Genomic DNA, 24,279 nt, shown 5'->3' on the forward strand with positions numbered 1-24,279 from the left:
AAATTCACATACCTCTCTGTCTGTCATTGCTCACCTCACTTCTTTCTATGTAACTAGCCTACTGCTCCAAATTAGTCATCTCAAATTCCACTTATATATTGTCCTTTCCTGAAATAGGTAGCTAAAATAGACGGGATAAACTGCTCTAGAAAGGTGCCTGTCTCTCCCCATCTACTAAAGGGAGGCCCAACAGGACTAACATCAACCAACTGCCTAACTCTTAGAAATTTAAAACTGTGGGAGATGTCTTTCACCTTTTGTATGAACACTGTTCCTGTTGCACGTCAGTTTGGTCTTCATGGAAGAGATGTTCAGTACAGCTACCCTGGCTTCCATGAAGCTACATTAACTCATGGCAGTGGTGCCAGACCCCCTTGTTAGCTGTTCCCCCACTCTTATGAAGGAAATAATTGTAACAGAATAATAATGCATCAAGTTTTAATTTTGCTTTCTTTTGCAGTGATGTCACCTGCAAGACATCTTTTACAAATTTTTAAGCTTCTTCCCACTGATAATTTGCCTTATCAGGAAAATAAAAAATAATGTTTGGAGTTGTAAGATATGTGATCTCTTTTCTTTGCGTAGGAATTACGACTGTGCTGACTATGACAACAATCAACACTCACCTGCGAGAGACTTTGCCTAAAATTCCATATGTTAAAGCCATTGACATGTATCTCATGGGCTGCTTTGTATTTGTCTTCTTGGCCTTACTAGAATACGCCTTTGTCAACTACATTTTCTTTGGAAAAGGCCCTCAAAGGCAGAAAAAACTTGCAGAAAAAACAGCAAAGGCAAACAATGATCGCTCAAGGTTTGAAGGCAATCGGGTAGGTTTCTTTAATCTATATATTCTCTCTATTTTTACATTGCAAGGACTATCAGTATGAAAAAAACCAAAAAGGCTTGCCTAAAAACATCACCATCTGGTGACACCCAACCGCATCTTTTTGTGGACAAACTCGGGCATTTTCATTTTCAGGAACCGACATAGAGGAATATTGTTGCTGCCTGTTCTAAGCTTCCCCTCCCCCTCCCAAAGACATGTGCTCCTGCCCATGTGCTCTGAACCCCTTTGTTCCAAGCGCGGGCAAAGCCAAATGTAACTCAGACTCTTCAGCAGTGTCTGATTGGTCGCTCACCCCGGGTCCGCCCCCAGTCCTCCCCTTTCTCCTTCTCCGAATAAAAGATGGTCAAGGGGAGGCTCTGCTTTCTCTCAGCTCAGCTACTTTCCTGTGGACATCTCTGGTTATCTGTCTCATTTGAAGGCTTCTAACTGCAGGGAATTGAGCGAGCGGGGAGCTATATTTCTCCCTCTTTGCTTCTGCTGATGGTATTTGCTCTGCAGCTGATTCAGGTACCGATTTTAGAGCTACTAAAGTGCTAGATTGCCCGTGCTACCTCTCAAGGCTGCTCGAGGCTTTCTAAGGCATTGAAATACAAGCGCTAGCCGGTATAAAGCTGAAAAGATACCTTCCACAGAATATATGTAGGCATACAGACGTGGAAGTGAGTATGATCTGTATGACAAGTAAGGGTAAGAGGAAGATAGTGGGAGGGCAGCTAGCTTTAAGACAAAGGCTCAGATCTACAAAGGCATTTATTTGCCCATCAAATACAATCTAACTGTGATTTTAAGTGCCTTTGTACACTGCCTATATAAGCAAATCCAGAATGTGAGCACACTTTTCCTCACTACACTTAGAGCAGATGCATTTACCAGAGAGAACAGATAAAGGATTTGTTCTTCCATGTTAATTAACTGGCCAGAATAGTATGCTGTGTGTGACATTGTCATCTGCTGCTGTTTAAGACCAGCAGAAAACCATAAGTCCTAGAGAAACTTTCAGATTGATTTCTGAAGCATGGTATTGTCAAGGTCTGTGCTGGTTATGCTCCAGCTATTTCCTTGCCTGAAGTACTATTTTATCCAGTGAATACCTCCTTTTTTAATCTTTGGAAGAAAAATTCAAGGTATTCAGCAGTATCTGACATTAACTGTCAGTTTGAATATAACATCTTTCTTCTTTTTACTAAAATGCTCCCAGTGAGGGTTTTTCATTCAGTTCTGTTGAGTAAGACTGCTTTTTTTCTATCAGCTATAAATTAGAAGAGTTCACAGTGACAAAACTACTACCTGTTCATCAAAACCAGTATCATAAAAGTAATTTCAAGCTATATTTGTTTATCCTAATGATTCTGTCTGCTATAGTAAATGTAATGCAGAACTATACCTAATTATCACCACTCATATATGTGAAACAATTCTGAACCAATAAACACATTTTTGCCCAGTATATTATGAAACCAGATTCTCATCACAGTTGGCAGCACTACTTAGAACTAAGATATCAGGAAAAAAGAATTCTCTTTACTGGAAAAATAAATAGTCATAATAATAAAAAAATACAGATGGGGAAATAAAAGAGTATCTGCATTGAAAGCCATGGAGAAGATTTTAACTGCAAGCAGGTAATGCAGATGTACGCACTAAGGTTTAGTTCTCCTGCTGGAAGCCATCTGGTGAATCTCATCCATTTAAATGATTTACATAACTCAGTACAAGACTTGTTAATGGGTCCAATACTACCCCATGTCTGACAGTTCTTCTATCTTGAGATCAATTTGTCCACATTGTCAAAATAATCATTAGTACCTTAACTAATGAAAATGTATATTTTCATACCCAGTTCATGCCATTTCTCTATCCTGGATCTGCTCATACCATATAGCAATCTTTTTTTCTGGCTTTTGACATAAAATGTTCTCTTTTGTTTCTGAAGCATATCATGAATGGTTCTGATTCTTCTGCTGGTTTAATATCAACCATGCATGAATGAAAAATTTCTTCACAGGAAGGGTTGTCAAACATCGGAACAGGATGCCCAGGGAAGTGGTTGAATCCCTGTCCCTGGAGATACTTAAAAGACATGCAGATGTGGCAGTTAGAGACATGGTTGTAGTGTGGTGGGGGGTGGTCTCTTCTCCCATGTAGCAAGAGACAGAACGAGAGGAAGTGGCCTCAAGTTGCACTAGGGGAGGATTAGATTCTATATTAGGAAACATTTTTTCACAGAAAAGGAAGTCAGGCATTGGAACAGGCTGCCCAGGGAAGTGGTGGAATCACATCACTGGAAGTGTTCAAAAGTCATGTGGATGCAGCATGTGGGGACATACTTGAGTGGTGAACATGGTGCTGGGTTAACAGTTGGACTCAATGACCTTAGGGGACTTTTCAACCTAAGAGATTCTATGATTCTCTCTAATAAGGATACAAATTCAGCATACCAGAGTTTAAAGAGTGTGTTACTTTGTCCCTTGGAGTCCCAGGTGTGAAAGGGAACTCTGTATGCTTTGTAGAACCATAGATATTCATATTGACTGTGAATATTAGCTGTTCAAATGACACAGGATAAATAATATGGTATGGTCCCTTTCTGTGCAGAAAACATTTTGTCCCCAGGCCTCAGCTGGAGAATTCAGCAGATCTTTGTAGCATGGATTCAGTGCCTTCAGAGAAGCAGTGCCAGCACGCAACAGAAACAGACAGAAACATTAGGTAGAGCTAATTGGAAATCTTTCTTTGAAACAAAACAAAGATGGAAGATTCAGTGGATGTAGGATGTTGAACTTTAATTTCTCATTTGATAAACACTGGCAAATGCGAAGCATAGGGAATTGATCAGAACAGGCAAGAGGTCCCATGGATTTCAAGATTCACATCTCAGGGAAAATACATCTAACAGATGTACTTTGGGCAAAGTTTACTATGGCTTTGAGACACCACAGCCTTGAAGCAGGAAAATGAAAACAGTTTCTGTTGCAGTGGGGATCCTGCAACACGCATATATCAAACCAGGAGTCCCGTGGAAAGGAAATATATATGGACAGACAGATTCTTGATAGCTGTTTCAGAGGTGTTTATTTCTCCAGCCGCATGGCCGGAGCTCTGCTGAGGAACTGTTCCAGTCACGGGACCAAGGGTCCTTCTGCCCGCGCAGGGAACACAAACCAACCAATGGGAACGAGGCTGAGCAGGGGCAGGGAAGCCCCGTGTCTATGCCCTCAGGGCCCCTCTCCCAGGGCTACACGGCAGGGGAGGGACCCCAACACCTCACCCGTTTTATTTTAATAAAAGGAGAATGAAAACAACTGGATAAACATAACAAGAACAGTTTCAAGACAAAACAAGCCACCCTCCTGAGTCTTTAAATGTCCAAACAGATTCTGTGGAACATCTTAGGGCTGACAGAAGGGAGACAGAACTCTCTGAGCATGCTTTGTGGGGAAACTGAGGCAGGAGAGGGTTTAACTTCTTCCCTCCCCCTTTTCATCCCCCACTCGGCATTGGAAAGGGATTTTTGAGGAAACAATTGGCAAAAGCATGGTTTTGTGAGGGAAACCATGGGTGAAAAAACGGATTGGGAATACACTGGGGGTAATAGGACATAGGGTAAAAGGGAAAGGTGGGATTAGGAAAGGGAGACTGTAGGGGGGGCTTACAATGGAGATACTGTCTAACATGACTACGATTTTTTGCATATATACTGCCTTTTACAGGAACACCATCAGGCCCAGTGACCTGCGATGCTTGTAACCCTTTTCTCCCTAGTACAATATTAAATTCCACCACCTCTCCATCTCCCAAGCTTGGGATGCATTTTTCAGGGTTATTCTTTTTAATAGCAGTTCTATGCACGAATATGTCTTGCTGGTTGTCACACCTTGTTATAAAACCATAATTTTGCTTAACATTATACCATTTTACTATCCCTAAGGTCTTAGTTGCTATGATCTTTTCCTTTTTCCGAGTGGCTGCTGTTTTCTGTCTCGCTGCGTCTTTGCTCTCTCTTTCGGTCGCTCCCGTGTTGGAATTCTCGGAGCTGCTGGTGCCTGCGCGCTCTTCCCGGGGTCGCGTTCGGGGCTGCGTGGGCCGGGCCGGGCCGCGCCGCTCAGTTCTCCGTGCGTCGCCTCCTCTGGTCGCAGCTTCGCTGCCGCTGCCGGGCGCTGCACCCACGTCTCGGCCGGGCCCCCGAGCGATGACCCCCCCGCGCTCCGCTCCAGCGCGTGTCTCGGCTGGGCGCGGCTCCGTTCCACCGCCATCGCCGCCAGCCGCCGCCCGCGCGCCACCCCTCTCGGTCGGGCATTCCCGGGGCTCGCTCCACCACGCGCTGCACGCGGCCGTGCGGGTCCCGCCGGGTCCCGCCGCTCCCACCGCGCCTCGCTCCGCCACCGACACTGCGGCTCGCGTGGCTCCGCCCGCGCGCGGGAACTGCCTCGCTGCTGCTCGCAGAGCGCTCGGTGCACGTGGCCTGGGCCGCACGGTCCCTGCGCCACGCTTCCCTTCGCCAGGACACAGCTGACATTGCTCAACAGTCTCGGTAACTAAATAATATTCACGAAAATATTCTTCCATCGGCATATATTTTGACTCCAGTATTAACTGTGTCCAAACGGTTTTCCAAAAGCCCTTGGTAAGAATTAAATCCCAAGAAACATAGAAAAAGTTCTTAAACAACCATGCCAGGAAGTGTTTCAGTTCTTTTTGAGCTTGAATCAAGCTAAAATTTACAAATCGTTGTTCAAGAATCATTTTAAGTTTAAGATAAATGTCCATATGCGGCTCTGAGAGCCAAGAGTCTTCCCACGGTTCCTCCATAGTTTAGATATGGAATAGCAAAGCAAAACCAAGAAGAGGAATCCAAAGTTTCCAGGGTTTACTCACACAAATCAGTCGCTTAGGGATCGGGGATCGTTCTGCTCACAAATCTCCACCATTTGTTGCAGTGGGGATCCTGCAACACGCATATATCCAACCAGGAGTCCCGTGGAAAGGAAATATATATGGACAGACAGATTCTTGATAGCTGTTTCAGAGATGTTTATTTCTCCAGCCGCATGGCCGGAGCTCTGCCCAGGAACTGTTCCAGTCACGGGACCAAGGGTCCTTCTGCCCGCGCAGGGAACACAAACCAACCAACGGGAACAAGGCTGAGCAGGGGCAGGGAAGCCCCGTGTCTGTGCCCTCAGGGCCCCTCTCCCAGGGCTACACGGCAGGGGAGGGACCCCAACAAGTTTCTATGTTCTGGGTCATGTCCACTATTTACCATGCTGTGCAGATATCCATGGATGCAGCAGGACTGGGGTCATGCTAGAGTTTTTATCATACTTTCTATGGAAGACAGTACTGGAAAGCTCTGCAACCTTGGTTCTGACCTCTTCAGGGATAGTAAAGAGTAATTAACTTCCAATCTCTCCTTTGGTGGCTCTTCAAAATCATTGAATCTGATGGAAATAACAGTTGCTTGCTTCTTGCTTTAGAGTTGGGACTCAGGTGCTGGATGTTTTGGGAGAGGCTCACACAGTGTACACCAATACTGCACAGTAAAGGAGGCTTAGAGACATACGTGGAGACTACTTTGTGCAAGTTCAATGAAACAATTGGTTTTGTGGTTTTGCTGAGGCTTCAGTCTTCCAGGAAGTGTAATTTCATTCAGAAAGGGAAGGTTTCTAATCCTGGGAAACACTTCCAATCTCATGTGATTTGGGGCTGAGTGATATTTTTAAAGAAAGGAAGAATGGCAAAAGCAGGCAGCTCACTTTGCACTTATCACCACTATTTAATGACTGTCAAATGTATGCTGTGCTGGAAAGGAGATTGAAAAATGTTCACATATAAAACTGGAAGAAGGAATTATTATTAGTTTATTTCTGACTACTATTTTGGGTTGCTCTGTTGCTGTTTTGTTTTAGTAATTGAATTTGCTTGTTTATGAACCGTGTGCATAAGCTCCCTGTCACTGATTAAAAATACTAGCTCAGGGCACTAGAAAAACAAAACAAAATGAAACATAAACCAAACTGAACCAAATAAAAAAGTAAACATTATTGAATTTATTGCCAACATCAGATACTGTAACATGTGCGTGTAGTGACTGAACAACTTGGTGCCGTTATCAGGTCCAGCCAGAGTCAGGAGGGGCTGTGGTACTGTGGAAGTCACTTGTGTTGGGAGGCAGCACTAGCAGACAAGGGGCAGCTCAACACACTGCCTGGTACTCAGACCCTGAGTTCAAGCCTTACTTTTATGGTTCCCAAGACCGGCAGTGCTGCTGAGACAGTGTCTTTCTCTCAGGCAAAGGGAACAAGAGAAGGCAGTGGGAAAATGGCATGTTATTTTCACTCAGAAGTGTTTTAGCCCATGGAAACCGGTAGAAACATAATGGATACTACTATAGTAGTCTATTTTTTACACATCAGAGAACTGAAGTCTGGAGTGCAAGCTAGCAGGCTTGGTTATAAACACTCCTCTTATAGTAACAAAAGGGCTTTTCATGCTTTCTTAGTCTTATTGGACTGTAGAGCAGGGGAGTTTTAATAAAAAAAAGTTCTAGACCACAAAATCCACAGATGTGGGTATGTTTGTGTTTTATTTGATAATTGCTTTGCAAAGCAGTTACTCTTCATGCTCAGTAACTCTTCTTCATAATGAATGCATTTGCATTGTTCTGCGTCAGAACTTATGGGTTTGAAAAGCCAAAACTGGCACAGCCACCCCCCTTTTGGTGCTGCTGCTATGTCTCTCCAGTGCCAGGCTTTTAGGTACTTGTCTCTGAGTTAATCCTGGTACGATACGACTAGGGCTTGCTGTCCAGCTCTGTCCATGTGTTGAAACCAATGAGCCAAATAGCTCCAGGTGTAGGGGAAAGAAGAGCTCTTGCAGCATGGAATTGGCCCAGCCAGTGTCCTCACGTTGCAGAGGTGACAAAGAAAAGCAGTGGGGAGAGAAAAACTCTGCACTGTATTCTCCTGTGTAGCCCTGCTGAAGGTGGCATGATGGCTAAAGCACGTCTGACTAAATTGAATCTCTGGAAAAGGTTTCAGAAGATTCAGAGCTGGTGATGAGATGAAACCTGAGTGAGCCTTTATGAGTGACTCATCTGTGGATCAGCAGCTGACTACAAAGAAAATTTCACACTTAGCCGTCTCTTCTTTTGACTGCTTTTGCATCACATATTAATTCAGAAATTGCACTGTAAATAGTATTCCTCACTGAACTGTTCCAGCCTATCACAGTAAACCGTAGTTACTGAGACCAAATAGGATGCTGCTTTTTTGTGTGTATAACTGATCTTCATACACATTCCAGTTTGGGATTGAAAACTCTTTTGAAAACCTTGACACTCTGCTTCATATATGAGGGCAAGCTCTAGGATAAAGGAAGAAATTAATTTTGATTTTTCATAAAATATGGCTTCGTATATGGTATTGATACCTAAATTAAAGTTCTCTGATTGTGGACAAACTCAGAAAAGAATAGGTGGTCTCTAAAAATGTTTCCTTTGAAAATTGATCCCCGTTGTTATGAATCAAATCCATTTCTCCTGTTTGTGTTGGCAAATCCAGGCTTCATTTGTAGCTCTCAGCTTTCAGGTTTGCTACATAAATTGTTTCTTTTTAATAAGGCTCAGATACAGCCTAATTTACAGCTAAATCAGCATGAGAGAGCTTTAAGGCAATCCTGTTCTCACTTCTTGTTCACTCTTGTGCTAGAGGCTACTTGTATAATCAGATGGTTAGCATGTGTTTTGAACATTGCTCCTTCTGGGCCAATCCACAGAGGTTATGTGATATGTTAAATTCCCCTGCTAAAAACATTGCTTTTTGGTTCAGACTGGCAATTTATGTTTTCAGTTCGGTGAGACCAAAAGTTCAGTCCTAGAGTATCAATCAGGAGGGTAACTATCACACAAGCTCATTAAAGCGTCAAACCCCTAATGGCTGCCAGACATGTGGGAAGAGCTTTCTCTGACAAGAATAATGCATAACCCTTTATAAAAGGGCCCTTCTCATCAGGCAGTGTCTGCATGTATTTTTAGCTCTGGAGATTCCTGGCTCAAACCCCCGCTGTTGGCCAAGGCAGCAGTTACCCACCAGACATTGCTGAGAATAGAGGCTCAGGCCACTTAGATCTACTTAGCAGTTTTGTTAATTGCAGCAACCCTTCTCATAAGTGGGATTTTATTCTGAAAATTAATATCTTGGCTTCCGTGGCAAAATTATCACTCAGTTTAAATTGGGAAGTACGAGAATAGCAAAACTGGCAGTATTCTCCTGTGCATCTTCATGTTTCCTAGGTACTTTTTTCAGTGCTGTTTTGAACAGTGGGATATTTTTGAAATACGAATGTGATGAGTAGGTACCAAATTTTGAAATATATCTGTCAAGGGTGATAAGCACAGCTCTCGTGGGAAGAACTGTCATCCTGTAGCTCATGGTGGGGACATTCATTGTGCACTGGGAGACTCATACATGTACTAATTTTGTTTTGCAGCCACTTTGGACAAGTATGAATCATGCAAATCCTGAGACAGTAAGAAGGATTTTATGTGCAATTCATAGTACAGCTCAGAGACTGTAATAATCCAGACAATGTGAAATACAGGGCAAAGGGACACTATGCATTTGTTTCCTTTTCTTCCCCCATTGATATACATCAAGGTTAATTGTCAAACTTCATTATTACTTGATAGACAGTGATAATAATATGGAAATTCCTAATTAGTTTGCTTCTTCATACTTTCCTTGTTTTTCAAGGACTTTCCATCTTCCCAGTTCTGCTGGGTATCCTGGGCTCATCTACTAAGCTGATATAACATAATTATCTCTTTTTTTTTTTTTTTTGGTGCTTATTAATTAATATTAACATATTTAGATGGCAGTGAGAGAAGTATCAACTTTTAGACTCAGGGAGAACACTCAATACTATAATTTTTGTCTTGCATTTTAAAATATTTTTTTAAATATTCAAAGCATAATGGGGTCAATGAATTTAGCTTCAAGCCCAGATAAAACGTAAGGCCTGATAGCATATTGTTCTACATGTTGGAAAGCCATTTATGCATAAGTGAAGAAGGTGAAAGAGGCAGACACTGATCTCTCTGGTGACCAGTGACAGGACCCAAGGGAATGGCCTGCAGCTGTGTCAGGGAGGGCTTAGGGTGGATATTAGAAAAAGGTTCTTCACCCAGTGGGTGGTTGAGCAGGGACAGGCTCCCCAGCGAAGTGATCACAGCCCCAAGCCTGACTGAGCTCAAGAAGGGTTTGGACAATGCTCTTGGGCACATGGTGTGATACTTGGGGATGGTGCTGTGCAGGGCAGGAGTCAGACAAGACGATCCTTGTGGGTCCCTTCCAACTCAGAATATTTTTTGACTCTGTATGTACCTGAATACTAATTTTGATGCAAAATAATGCAAGACTAACTACAGAGACAGAGCTTTTCATTATGTTATTTAAACCCCCTATTTGCATTTATATTGCTTCACATGATGGGAAGTGTTTACACGGTATTTAAAAATTTGGGCTTGATGAACAACTAAACATACCTATGGGGTTTGAGCAAAATGCTTCCTCTTTTTGTGTAGTAGAGTGTAAGACTCACTCCTTAAAATTTATGGAATATTAAGCAGGGAACTGAATGAGCTTGAAATAATTCCAACTCAACCTAATAATAAATCAAGCCTTATCATAGTTTCCTGGCCCTAGTAAAGTGCTTTCAAACTGGTATTAAAGTTGAAGTTTTCAAAAAAATATTGGGGAAAGATATTCAGTAGCAGTTGCTATATCTTGTTTCTTAAAAATAGAATAGCTAGCATCTAAATGAGCCTGGATTCTGGGTAAAATTAAGAAGCAGACTCAAGACTTCCCAAATACAATAGGACATTGAAGTTTTGGACCTAGAACATACAGTACAAGTTGAGTCCACTGGTGACATGGTGTTCCTCCGAGAGCAAGGAGCAGGTTCTTTGTGAACGTTATCGTAGTTCTCCTGCTTCTGGCTTCAGTTAGGTGAGTGACAGTCATTTTTGTGTAATGACATTAGGCTGCTGGAGTATTTAAACTTTTCACTTGTACTGTAATATGTATCGTTCAGAAATGACATGTAATATGTATCATTCTTCATTTTGAAGGTGAACCTTCAAAAGTGAATCTGCTTCTCAAAATGGACTTATGTGAGCCTCAGTCACTTCACCTTGGTGCAGGAGCTGTAGTTACTCAGAGGTGGGAGGGATGGAGTTTAATAAAAATTGATTCTGAAATAAGAGCACTAGTTTTGCATATTTGTGTCCATGCTGATTCAGCAGGGAATTCATGATTTGGTACTCAGCTGTTTTTATCTGTTTTGATGAGTTCACTGGGAAACACTCCAAAGAAACAATCAACCCTTGCTTGTGTTGGGAAGGAGATATGAGAACCAACCATGAAGACCACAGTGAAGAAATGGGAAGGAATGGCTTCAGGTGGAGCCACAGTAGGCAGATAGAAGGCCGCAAAGAGAATGGAAGCGCAGGGTTGGCAGAGAAGTAAAAAAAGAGAAATATTTTGGTTAAAGAAGGATGGTAAGAAGTGAGGGGAAATTGGCCAAATCCACAGTGTCATCTCTGATTTATAACAGCATTTGAGTGTAAAGCCTGGTATTAGCATCTTGGGGAGAATTTCCAGTGCACAGAATGGCATTTTTGAGCCAGGTGATAGAATTCTATTCTAAGGGTCTTAAGGCTTAAAACTAAAGTTGCATCAAAGACTTTGGCCTTGTTTGTCATATGTAGCCATGACTGTCTGTAGTCCAGTCAGCTACTTTTTTAAATCAATATTTTTAAATGTTACCTGGGGTAACATTTTCCCTGGAGCCACTGGGCAACACTCATGTTCATTCATGGAGGATTTTGCCTTCCCTGTATATTCAGGCAAACATGAGGTGACTTGCACAGGATACCCTGCCATTATTGGTTTGCTTCTTTATTCGTTGAGAGAGCGTGTGTAACCTTGTCAGAGTAATTTAAATCATTGCTTAAATGGTTCCAAAGTCATGTTTATGTGCAAGTACTTTTTAACATGCTGCATGCATTAAGTATTCATACTTTAAGACACCACCTTAAGATTGTCACAAAGTATTGGCATATAGTGCTCTAATGTTGTCAAGGGCTTAGGTGGTTTATTCAAAACCTCTGAAGGAATCAATTTGAGAGAATAAATCTCAAGAGTATCTGTGGACCAGAGGCTTATTTAGCTTCTGCAGACCCCTTCTTCTCTCCATCTGCTCCTTCTCATATTTGACATGCAAGCCTGTTGGTCTATTACAAAGAGATGCATTTCAAAAGTATCTTTCCAAATACGTTTCATTTGACATTTTGAGAAAAATGCATACTGTCATGCAGCTTCATAGGACATAATGGTATCTTCAGAAAAAGAATTTACACAGAAGTTGCAACTTTCTTGACCACCTTTCTGGTTTGATTTTCAGATGCAGTGACAAACAGTGAAAAGTTAGCACATCAAAGGCAGAAGCCATGTTAAGGTGGCACGTGAAGTTGGCAGAAAAGGTGAAGAAGGCTATGCCATGCAAGGAAATAATAGGAGTAAAATTAATTCCTTGATCAGGAGAAGGCTGAATGAGTAGGTGTACCCTCCATCATACAAGCTTTCAACTGACAGCTCACAACAGTCCAGGCTCAGTACAGAAGGAAAAAAGTACTCAGAATGGGCTGATGTCTGTGTATATGTAGGTGGCAGACAGAATCAGGAGAGATCAGGAAGTCCTGAGAGAAAGAGTGGTTGGCATCTGTGGTAGTGGAAGGAAAAGGAGTTGGGATGGCAGGGCTCTCAGGGTGAAGCCCACCAAAATGGTCACTGCTGTGACATTTTTAATAAGCTGAAGGATGTTTCTCAAAGCCTAGGAGGAGATGGGAAAGGAGATGACATTTGATGCCATGGAGGTCTGGATGAGAGATTTTAGTTTTAAGCTTCGTAAGGAAAAACCTGGTTGTTGAGATACTTTAGTATTACATAAAAAAATATCCTGAACATAATTTGTACTCTTAGTGAGGAAAAAAAAAAAGAATAGAAGAAACTCAATCAGTTCTTTTCAGAGACCACCATAAGTAGTGATGATATCCATGACTGTATTTTACACTTGCGTTACAGAGACTGCTCAACAGCACAAACTCCTTTCTACAAAGCTCAAGATCTTACTTTTGTACCCAAAGGGTTTCTGCCACAGAGAAAATAAATTCTTAATCACCACTGAGGGTTCTCCATGCCATTATTTTTGTTCATGTTGTTTATTTTTATTTATAGGCACTCATCAGCATATTGTGCCATTGCCTACAGCAGCAGGATTTGTTAGATACCTTAGGATTTTTTTCCTACTTGCCTGTATATCATTCATAGTATTTTATATTCTTTTTTTGTATTTGCAAGCAGCTTGGCAGAGCGTTACTGATACACTATCATAATGGTCTTCCCTGAGAAGAGAGAAGCTGAAGCATCAATAATTGATGAAAGAAATATCCATTTCACAACATTTTAATACAAATGAAAAAAGTTAAATGCATATGGACAGAGACATAGCTGCGCATACTTTTAATCCATCACACAGAGCTTACAAAGGGCATGGTATCAGATGACTGTGCAAACTTCAGAAGGCTGTGACAATAGTCTGTTTTTACAGCCACTTTTAAACTGATGCTTCTAGAATGAGATATTCAACTGCTACACAGTTCACACAGCTAGATCATGTGGCAGGTTAGAAAAATGTATTAATTGCATGATGAATTATGGATGAATAAATTGCATGTATAAAACTGGAAATTATCCTGTATTCCATGATTCACTATTTCTGACATAGAGAACTAAATTCTCTTGAACAGAGTCACACGTGTGTTAACTGTCTGAAAATACCCAGCATGGAACATTTATTTTATTTTCAGCCATCTTTTTTCTTGCCCCAAAACTGGCAGAAAATTGGGAGTTGATCCCTGCGTTACCTGTATTGACTGCATATCCTCCAGCATGTAGGGCCTGGGGCATGGGGGATGTGCTGCCCCACCAACAAAACTAGCAAATACTGACTCAGCATTGCTTGGAACTTCTCATCAGTGCCACTCATGGGAACTCTTTAAGTGTTTCTGAACTGAAGGAGCCATACACAACTCTGTGCTGCTCCTCTTTTGCCACTCAGGACTGGAGAGTCTGGTCCAGATTTTAAGACTCTAAATGATCAGGACCTTTTTCTCTATTACTGAAAATGGCATTGCATTGCTCTGTACTTGTAAATTTATATGGGGTTTTGATGATTTTTGTATGGAAGGTCTCTGTCATATGGCTGACCAGGGACCTGTATTTTGTCTATCAGGGTGATGCCCAGTCCTTGACTGAGTACAGTTTACTGTTAACACAAACTTTGACCTTGCTGTAGTTGCAGTTGCTATTAAATTAGCAAAGTATTATTAATCCTAAACCAAAATATCTACGTAGAAATCACTGTCAAGTTTCTCTCAACAAAAGTATTGACTTTGTTAGCATGATAAATATAGTTTGTACTAAACACTGGTCACTGCCTCTGGAATAGGGAGGTGGAAGGGAAGAGTGCCACCTATTTCCTCAGTTCAGCAGCTTTTTGTCTATGCCTTAAGTTCCTTGGTTTTCAAGATCCATCACTCAGACAGAAAATCCCTGCAGTTAAGTATTGCCATGATTGGAAAACTGTGCAAATGACTTTGGAAGGAAAGCTTTAGGAGATAAGTTGTAAATAAGCTCTGGGATCATAAAATGCAGAGTTCAGCACACCAGAACTGTTCTTGTGATTTTAGCAGACTTCACAGGCACTTTTTTTACCTGGTTTTAGATCTCAGATAGGAAATAAAAAAGCTAATCCAGTTTAATTTAATTTCCTGCTGTAGCAGAGAGAGGACCCATCCCTTACCCTCTCTCCCTCTATTGCCAGCGATGCAGAGGTTTCACTGAACTACACCACCCTTTAAAATGTGGCTGGTTTAGAGGGAGAAGAAAATGGTAGAGTTTGCTGAGTACAGTTTTGTACTGGATGTTTGGTAGTATGATGATAACACTGTTTGTGAAAGTATTTAAGTACATGCCTAATTTTAGGCAGCTGAATAGTGCCATTTCTAAGATTATCACATGCTTAAAATTAATACATTATTTTTTTTAGATATGTATGGGTTTGGAGATTTACATACACCCACATTCTGCTCATTGATGTCAAGTCTTTTGAAAGAATTTATGTTTCTATTTTTGCCCCCTAGGTGGACACCCATGGAAACATCCTGCTAACATCGCTTGAAATTCACAACGAGATGGCAAGCAACGAGGTCACCACCAGCGTTACGGAAGCCCGAAATTCAACTATATCGTTTGACAACTCAGGAATCCAGTACAGAAAACAAAGCTCACATCGTGAAAGCCTTGGAAGGCGTTCGTCAGAAAGAACAGGCCCCCATAGCAAGAGGGGCCATTTACGAAGAAGGTCTTCACAACTGAAAATAAAAATCCCCAATCTAACGGATGTGAATGCCATCGACAGATGGTCAAGAATGGTGTTTCCATTCACATTTTCTCTTTTCAACTTAATTTACTGGCTATACTATGTTAACTGAGTGACTGAGTTTTTTTTAAAGGACTTCAATTATAACAAGTGAAGTACTACTTGCCTGCAGAGTTTATATATATATATTTATATATATATTTATATATAAAAAAATATATATATGAACTTTTACTATGTAGACCATACTCATGTATGTGTGAATACATGTAGCAAAGAATTGTGTGTACTTTAAAGCACATACTGCAAAGCAAAAGTATATGTATGCACACACACATGAACACATTCATTCTGAGGTTATGGACACTTTAACATAGAATTCACTTCAGAGGAACCTTTTAAATTGAAAAGCAGGTGTCATCAAAGCAGCAAGCCTTGAGAAAGTAAGTGTTGTGTATTATCACTACAAAACTTTGATTGTCATAGAAATTTTCAAACAGCTGTAATCATGTATAAAGTCAGTATTTAGTAACATCCTTTGTAAATGCTGCCATACACACTAATCATAAAGCAGCAGAGTTACACTGGTAAGTTTAAAATAAGTTATTTATATTGCAGATCCATCAACTACGATTTCATCAAGCCAAATTTATTTTTCTCTGCTAAAATTTCTTGGGCTTATAATGTCATAATACATCTTTTCCCAGTCCTGAATGGGCATAGTTTTCAATGGTCTCTTGCTTTCTCTTGTGCAGTCAGCAACCTGATCATGGGAGTGTTGTAGGTCTTTGGAGACACATACAGGTTCATAACATTTCAAACAAGCATTTTAAGTGTCCATCAACAGTGAAATGAATCTTTTGTAAGTACTGTAAATGTACAGCACATTTTCCTTCCCTTGGACTGGTTCCAGCTGCCATGTCATTTTGAAAGAGAACAGCACATTTTTAGTATAATTTAGCTGAGAATTCAACTACTGTCAATGTGTTCTACATCTGCTGTAGATTTAAAGATTGTTATTCCAGTGAAAGCATAGAAGATGTCTCAGGTTATTTGTTACTTCAACATGAAATCACCTAGCTGTAGCCTTTTTTAAACATGCATTCATATTATTTAACATTCTTATAACATTGTATGTTAATGTAAAATATATTTGCATAATATGCATATAAGTATATTTTCTCAATATTTTTCTTCCCTATGCTTGCTATCGTGACCGCATGTTATGTCATATTTTTGTTTCTGTGATGTTATAACTTTTTATTCTCTAGAGTTGAGCAAATAGAGCACTTCTGATACTTTGATTCAGTAATGGAGCATTTTCATATTTTATTTATATACTGAAAGTATATATGCCTACACTTACCAAGGTAGTGTGCTGCCATCACAGATCACAAGAGTATGTTTTGTTTCAGCATTAACTGTGTTCTAACATACCCTTCCTGCAAATGTGACCATTTTGGTTTTCATCCCAGTTCATTCCCTCACTGGGATTCCAACTTTTTTGAGTCTAGTAGATTGTAGTCATCAAAGTATGCCAATTTCAGATCTGTAAACTTAATTTGTTATTTATCAGAACTAAATCTTTCTAAAGAAAAGAAGATATATTTTTTGTAAACAGTGTTTCTATCATGTACATTCTCAAATAACAACAAATACAGTAGCATAAATAGATCTAAAAAAACCAGAATTCAGAACCCTGACAGTTCTCTGCATGTGAAATTCCTCTGGATATCGATGGGATTTTTTGACAGATAGAGAGCTTTGGATGATAGTTGGAGACTTCTTTGGGGGAAAATATGTGTGGCTATTCATCTAGCAAAACCACCAAATATGAATGAAATAGAAAAGGCTGCCTTGGCTCTGTAATGACTGCCCCGTGTTCTCCCTAGTACTTGATTTGCCTGTGAGTAGAGCACTGATTCTTGGGTTGCTACTGTGTATGGCCCATTACTGTTCCCACCCCTATTTGCAGCTGAACTGTGAAACTTTGCTGAAATTCCAGCATAGATGAGCCTGGGTTGCAAATGTGTTTCAGTTCCATCCTTGGGGCTGCTCCTTGGGCATGAATGGGCTCGCACGGTTGCCTTGCAGCATCGCTGCAGTGCGATCCTCAGCTGGGAACGTTCACCAGAAGCCCGGCTGCTGGCATGGGCAGGATCAGCGCCGCAGTCCTGCTGCATTGTTGGCAGTGGTGCAAAATGGCTGGAACTGCAGTTTTTAAGCACTGTATCTGCAGACAACTACACAACATGAAGAGCCTCAGAGGAACCCGTATAGCTGGAGCAGAAAAACTTGGTGTTTAAAAGCTCTTCGGTATTAAGGCCCATTGGTAAAGTGCAACGTATTGTGAGCTCCCTAATAGCTCTTCAAACTGTGAAGGGATTATAAAGCACATTGTCATCTTTATAATCAAAGTAACTAACAATTAACACCCTCCCAAAGTACATATTAGATAGAATTGTTGAAAATCTCTCCCAAGTTATCTTAATAGTAAAATATTAAAAAACCCATCTGATTTTAATAAAAATTATAAATGGTAGGGTTTGCTTTAGAAAAATTTTCCTACTGAAATGATCTCCAAGCAAGTCTTCCTGTAAGTGCCCTAAAGAACTACCCTAAAAAGTGGGATTTGAGAGTGATCCTGCCCTCCTGATTTAATCACCGCACTCTGTTTTCTTCAAGTCCCACTCCTAGAAATCACGTGGTCAGGCAGAAACCTTCAATTAGAAGTGTCTTTTTGGTTGTGATAGAAATATATATTCCAAATCCCTCTGAAATCAGTTCGTCAGTACAATTTCCAAGGCAGAAAATTACTCTCTGTACAGACAAAAGAGGCAATGTGGATTTTTCAGGGCCCTGCATGTGCAAGAAGACTGAGTCTCTGAGGACTCTCTCCCTCTCTTACCATTTGCGCAACTGGAGGGCAGAAGGTTACTGCAGCCCCGTTCAGGGAACTGTACTCCCCATCTTGCCTGTCATGGCAAAAAGTAGGCAGTTGCATGTTTCAGCTTTTTCACAAGATTTCACATTCATTGGTCTAGTCACAAACAACTTTAACCTTGAACAGATCCAAGTCTTGGTTTGACTTGAAAAAAGCCAGGAAAATCTCACTTTAGGTTACCACTTCATCTTACACACACATTTTTTGTGCCTTTTTTGCCAACTCCGTTCCTACAGTCCCAGCACGACTTCTTACACACAAAACCACACACATACAACCATGAGTTAAGAACAGTGTTTACCTTGACCTCCCATTTTCTGGCTTTTGTCCCTGTGCATTAGCTGCAGTATATTATTTTAACCTTAGATGGCTTTAAGACTAAAAATGGTGATTTCAATTAAATCACACCAGAGTAATGTATTTCATAGCTAATTAACTCCTTTGTAACTCAACACTGCTATAAATAACATTTACACATAATTTGTTTGTAAAAGGCATTAAAAAAAGGAAAACTGGAACTATCTTCTGTTATAGCCCAAAGGGTCAATAAACAGTAGAAATATTATGATGGTTTAACTCTAAGTTGATTTCATCCCACTGTAATGATAAACTAAAACCTAGTTCTTTTTGCTTAAGGCACATCTATGTATTTTTGGTATTCTTCAGCAGTGGAAAAAAAAAAGAATAGTAAAATGGAATGATGAAGAGACGCTTTTTGAAAATATTGATGAATGAATATTAATTTATTAAAAAGGATTTAAAACTTAATTGGTGTGCTTTTTTTTTTCTGGGGATGGAAGGAGCACGATGACTCTTCAGCTAAATTTAATCTTAAATATCATGTAATGATTAGTCTTACACATTTTATAGAAAAAGACCAAATGTGAAATCATTTTTTAATCAACTCACAAATAGCAGAAGAGATTCTTAAGCATTAAACAACTGTATTTCCTAGTGTTTTATATAGTAGATCAAGGAAGAGGGAAAAACTACATCCACTAACTTAGCAAGATTCTTAATAGCAAAGCAATCTGTCTTCAAGCTGTGGCATTGCCAGTTAAGAGCAAAAAGTTTGTTCTGTGCTTTATATAAAAAAGGCCTTCTTTTGCTTGCTTCTTCCCAGGACACAAAAGTTTTTAAATATCAAAACAAGACAGTGTTTATTTATTTGTTTCAATAATCAAATACTGTGTTCATTAAACTTTTTATTGCTAAATGTTAGTAAGTTATTTTAGAACAGTCAGGATACAGAGAATTTTGCAAAAGGGGGTTTTAAAGACACCTTGACATTAGTGCTACAACCCCTTCCCCAAAAAATAAAAAAAAACTCCTTGAAAATTTTGAAAGCAGGAACAAGCTGTCATACACTTGCTTAAATCTCATAGTAGCTAGTGATATATGTCACAATTTTTAGAAGTAGATAAAATATTCAGCACCATAGTTGTAGTGGCCTTTTAAATCAACAGAAAGGCTCCCTCTTATTTCAGCATGTTTCTGCTCACTTTTTTCAATGCTTCCCAGATTGTAAGTAACATCTGTGATCTACTTTTTCTAGTCCAGCCTGCATTGTAAAGTAGGAAAGATTAACCATATATCAAGCTTTGTTTTGTGATTGAGAATATTTGCAACTAGATGCATTTCTCTGTGTATTTTGGAGATGCTATAGGGTAGCAATAAATATTATTTAATTGCTTAAGAAGCACTAGTTATATCAAGGGAGTTCAGGTTCTAGTAGAAACTATGGGTTCTTTTCCCCAAATAGTTATGGTCCTGTTAGCATCAAGACTATTTCCACAGATGTTGGTTTTATAGTCACAACTGTCACAAGTGCCACCTGCTAGAAGAGGTACAGCAGCAGCTGAAAACTGAACTAAAAACAGTGGGAATCCCAAGGCTTCTCTGAACTGGTTTTGAACAAAAGAAATCTCTCACAAGTGCCTTCAAATTCCCCCAAATACTTGGTCTGAGCTTTACAAAAAATATTGCAGATTTTGGGTGTTTAATTAATGTGGTTCTTATAGCTTGTGAAAGCTGAGTTGTGGACTCTGGTGTACACACTCAGAAAATCAAACCCTTTGACAGTTTACCCAACACACAGCATCACTTGTACTTGAAAACTAAAGCCACATGGATAGGATATGTAATAGTACAAAAAGAAAAAAAAACTGCCTCTAAAATCAGCCAGAGTTTAAATCACTAATTAACTGAACTTCAGGTAAGGCTTAAGCAAGCACAGTATTTGTTTGGACAACATCCCTTACCTTTGCAACATTCAGTGTGGTATGTCTTTGTCCCAGCACTGCCGCCTAATTTAGGTTAGCAAGTTTTCTTCTGCCCTGGTAACAAGGGAAAACCCAGAAAGTGGCCCCTGCACTGGCATACCTCCAGCAAAGAGAAGGGAGAGCACCTCTGAGTTTTCCCCTACACTGAGCTCTCCAGAACAACGCTGATCCCAGCTCTGAATCCTTCCTTGGAGGCACTGATCTCTCTCCTTTAACTCCAGAGGGAGCCTTAGGCTAACTCTGAATTATCCCCCAGCTTGCCACCAGCAGTTGGGTTATTTCACCTGTAATTGCTCCTGCTGCAAAAACCTGGAGATAAAGTAGCTGTTACCCCAGATGTCACAAGGTACACGGGCAAACAGCACGTGGACTCGGGGCTATGATACGTCATGGTAATCTTTAGGTTATTCATTCTAATATTGTATTTAAATATATTTCAAGTTATGTTCTAGCCTTCAAGGGTTAGCACACTTGTCTCCAGATGCTGGTGCGCTTTATATGAATGTACTTGGGACAGAGCATGAGAAGTTTTTCTAAACACTTTAAATCTGCCCAGCAGCACTCTCCTGGCCATTTCCTCCATCCTTCATCCATATCACAGGCCAGAGTTTTCATTACCCCTGTAGTAGGTTAACCACCCACCTACCGAGAGCCCAAACCTGCAGGCGTGTGCTGCCAAGTGCCGACTTGCTCAGCTGTACCATTAGATCTTCTGCTTGTTAGAAAGTCTCTCACAGATCAGATGCTATAATTAGTCTAACAACGAGCTGCTGCTTCACACCTCCTCCTAAAATGCCAGTACTGCCACTAGGGACCCTGTTTTCCCATCCTTTGAAAACTACTAGAAAAAGAGGAATTTTCAGGCTGTCATACAATTAAGAACCTCTCTCCGTTCACCCTGGCTCACATTTTGCTTCAGGTTATACATTTAATCTACAGGGACAGAGGTAATTTAGTACAAAATTTCCTGCCTAGGGCTACTGTTCAGAGTTTGCAGTCCAAAACACAAGTAATGTAGGTATATGCTGAAGTATTTAAAATTTCTAGCAACAGTCTTTAAGTCTTTTTTCCTTTGGAGATATTTAATGTGAAAGGCACAAACAACTGCAGGAGCAGGAACCAGCACGCAGTAAATCTCCCTATGCAAGCTAGCCGAGAGCTAGGCTGGAGTCAGGCACATGTGCTCCCCTTGCTTTCAAAGGCCTGTCCTCTAGTCTGAGCAGCTGGAGAGTTTTGATGGAAACTCCAGCTCAGCTGAGAACGATCCCGGAGCATGACCCAGAGCACTCTTTGGGCAAGTGCTCTAGGCATCTGCCTCTGATGTAAAGGGCTGACAAAAGCACTACATCTAACTGCATCTTAGATGGAAGGGAGTCTCCTGTCATGAAAAGGCTTTGGGTGCCAGGCATGTCTCTGTAAGTGCCTTCAGGCATGGATTCTCCCTACACTCTGTATTTCTTGCCTCTGCTCCTGGACAGTTGCACACTGGACATGCTGCTTTACCCTGCAGAGCTGTACAATTCTCCTGCCACAGCAGAGGACACATGGGCTGAATCCACTCCATCTCCCATGGCACATTTATCTGAGGTATCCAGTTAGTCCTTCCGTCATTGCAGACCCTATTTTTAACAAACTAAAATACATACTATCATCCTGATGGCTATTTAAAGCACACATTTGGAGTTCCAAGCCAACATTTTTAGCTTCATTTCTTTGACTAGCTGCAAAACTATCTCCAAAGAAAGATTTGAGCAGAGGAAACTTGTGCTCAGAAGTGCTGTTCCATGCTGCTCTACACCTGGAGTTGCTGTGCTTGAATTTTGTGTGTGATAGGGAGCATGAGAGAGAAATAATGCCAGAGAAATGGAAATAATTCCTACACTTGCCTATATTTATAGTGTTTTGGATGAAACAGTTTCAGTGCAGATGACAGAAGACATCCTGTGATGTGAGTGATCCCATATCATGATGAACAGTGTCCCACTCGCCTCCCTTTGATATCAGTAGGAGCTGAATGTGGCTTTACAGCTTTGGCTGAAAACTCAGAACCACATTGGTTATTGGAAAATAACTTGTGATTGTTTGGGGATTGGAAAACTGTGACATGACTTCATTTGCAAATGGGAACAATTTCAAGACATGTTTTCCCATTAACTTAACCGTCCTGACTCTGCCTTGTTCTAAGCTGGAAGCTACTGCATCATTAATTAATTTTTGAATTACTGTTTAATTTTCCATTATTTAATGTGAAGCATGGAGGTTTTTTGTTGGTTTCTCTAAAAATACAAGGCCCATTTGCAGCAGGAAAGTAATTAATTAGTGTTATAAATGCATATACAACTGCACATAATGCAAGATATTAGAAGTGAAACACTCTAAAGGATACCCATTACCTGCAACTACTGCTTGGGCATTATTTAAAATACTGCTGACAGTTCTATTTGATGAATATGCTTAGTTTATAACAACACTGATTAGGTATTCTATATGGGCAGTTAATATATCACGCTTCCATGTATCTCATTTGCTTTGACAAGGTAGTTTTTGGTGAAGCCAATGCTGGAACAATTTCCTAATGACCTCAGTGATGTTAAATTTCTCTTGATCATGATTTCTTGCAGACCTGTAACATCCTGAATGCAGATGACAGTTTTGACATTCACAAAGATGTAGGTTTAATTATCATCTTGATTACTTGAGCTGGAAAGCCAGATGCCTAAATATCATGAAAGGTCGAGTAGAACAAATCCTGATAGTCGGTATCTTTCAGTGTTAGAATTATTGCTTGGATTGGAAGGTGACTTGGAGAATAACAACAAGTAATTCCTTTGCATAACTCTCTTCCTGCACAAAAGAACAATTGTTTAACAATGTTTAAACAAGGATTTGGTCCTAAAAAAAAGAGGAAATTTGAGCTGAAATACCAAAGACATGTAAATCACCTCAAATAAAAGAGAACAGAAAGGAGAGGCACCGGAGACACCAAGACAGATAAAGATCTGATAGTTTTTCCCAGTGCCCCATGGTGGGTAATACTTTATTGTTGAGAGACTCACATAAAGCACAGCAAGCCACCTCTTTAATAGCAGAGAATTTGTCAATATCCTTTGCCTTTATGTGCATGATTTATAAATCTATTTTCTAAAGCAATTTGAGGGCTGTAAAATCACACCATTATTTAGTACACAGCTCCTCATGGATTCTGGTTTATCAAGTGTTAGGTAAAGAGGAGGAAAAGCATTTGCTAATCAGTCATTAGCTAGAATAGATTCAAGCAAATTACTGCTATTATGAGTTCTGATACAAAGCCCATTACAGTTGAAAAAAAAGCTCTCAGAGGTTTCAACAGGCTTTGCATACCACCTGAAATTAAGCAGACTGCTGGAAAATTTACATCTTAATTGACTATATGAAGATCAAGATGCAAAAATTGCCAAACTATAAGACATCTATACGACAGATGAAAATGCAGTAGTGGACTGAAACCAGAAATTGCAATAGACACAAGGGATAGGGATTTTTGCAATTTTAGTTTAATCAACTACGTTGTTGCTGTTGAGGTGAAAAACAACCAAGTTGAGTTTTTGTTGTCCATGGCTGTCCACAGAACCCAGGCTTGCCCCTTAGCAGCAAAACACTAAACCAAATGAAAAAAACCCTCCAAACCACCACCAAAAAATGGAAGCAGAGCACATCTGGCAGCTCAG

The 24,279-nt window shown here is 40.4% G+C and overlaps 1 protein-coding gene across 2 annotated transcripts in view; it reads left to right on the forward strand.

Moving 5' to 3' along the window:
• Positions 1–19,058, forward strand: part of GABRB3 (gamma-aminobutyric acid type A receptor subunit beta3) — a 203,487-nt gene extending 184,429 nt beyond the window's left edge. For both annotated transcript variants that reach the window (XM_048324978.1, XM_048324985.1), the window contains 2 exons: positions 586–830; positions 15,108–19,058. In XM_048324978.1, coding sequence (XP_048180935.1) covers positions 586–830; positions 15,108–15,458 — 596 coding nt within the window. In that variant the 3' untranslated portion in view covers positions 15,459–19,058. The remainder of the gene's footprint in view (positions 1–585; positions 831–15,107) is intronic.
• The last annotated feature ends 5,221 nt before the right edge of the window (positions 19,059–24,279 follow it).

This window comes from Corvus hawaiiensis, chromosome 2, assembly GCF_020740725.1.
Source record: "Corvus hawaiiensis isolate bCorHaw1 chromosome 2, bCorHaw1.pri.cur, whole genome shotgun sequence".
NCBI lineage: Eukaryota > Metazoa > Chordata > Aves > Passeriformes > Corvidae > Corvus > Corvus hawaiiensis.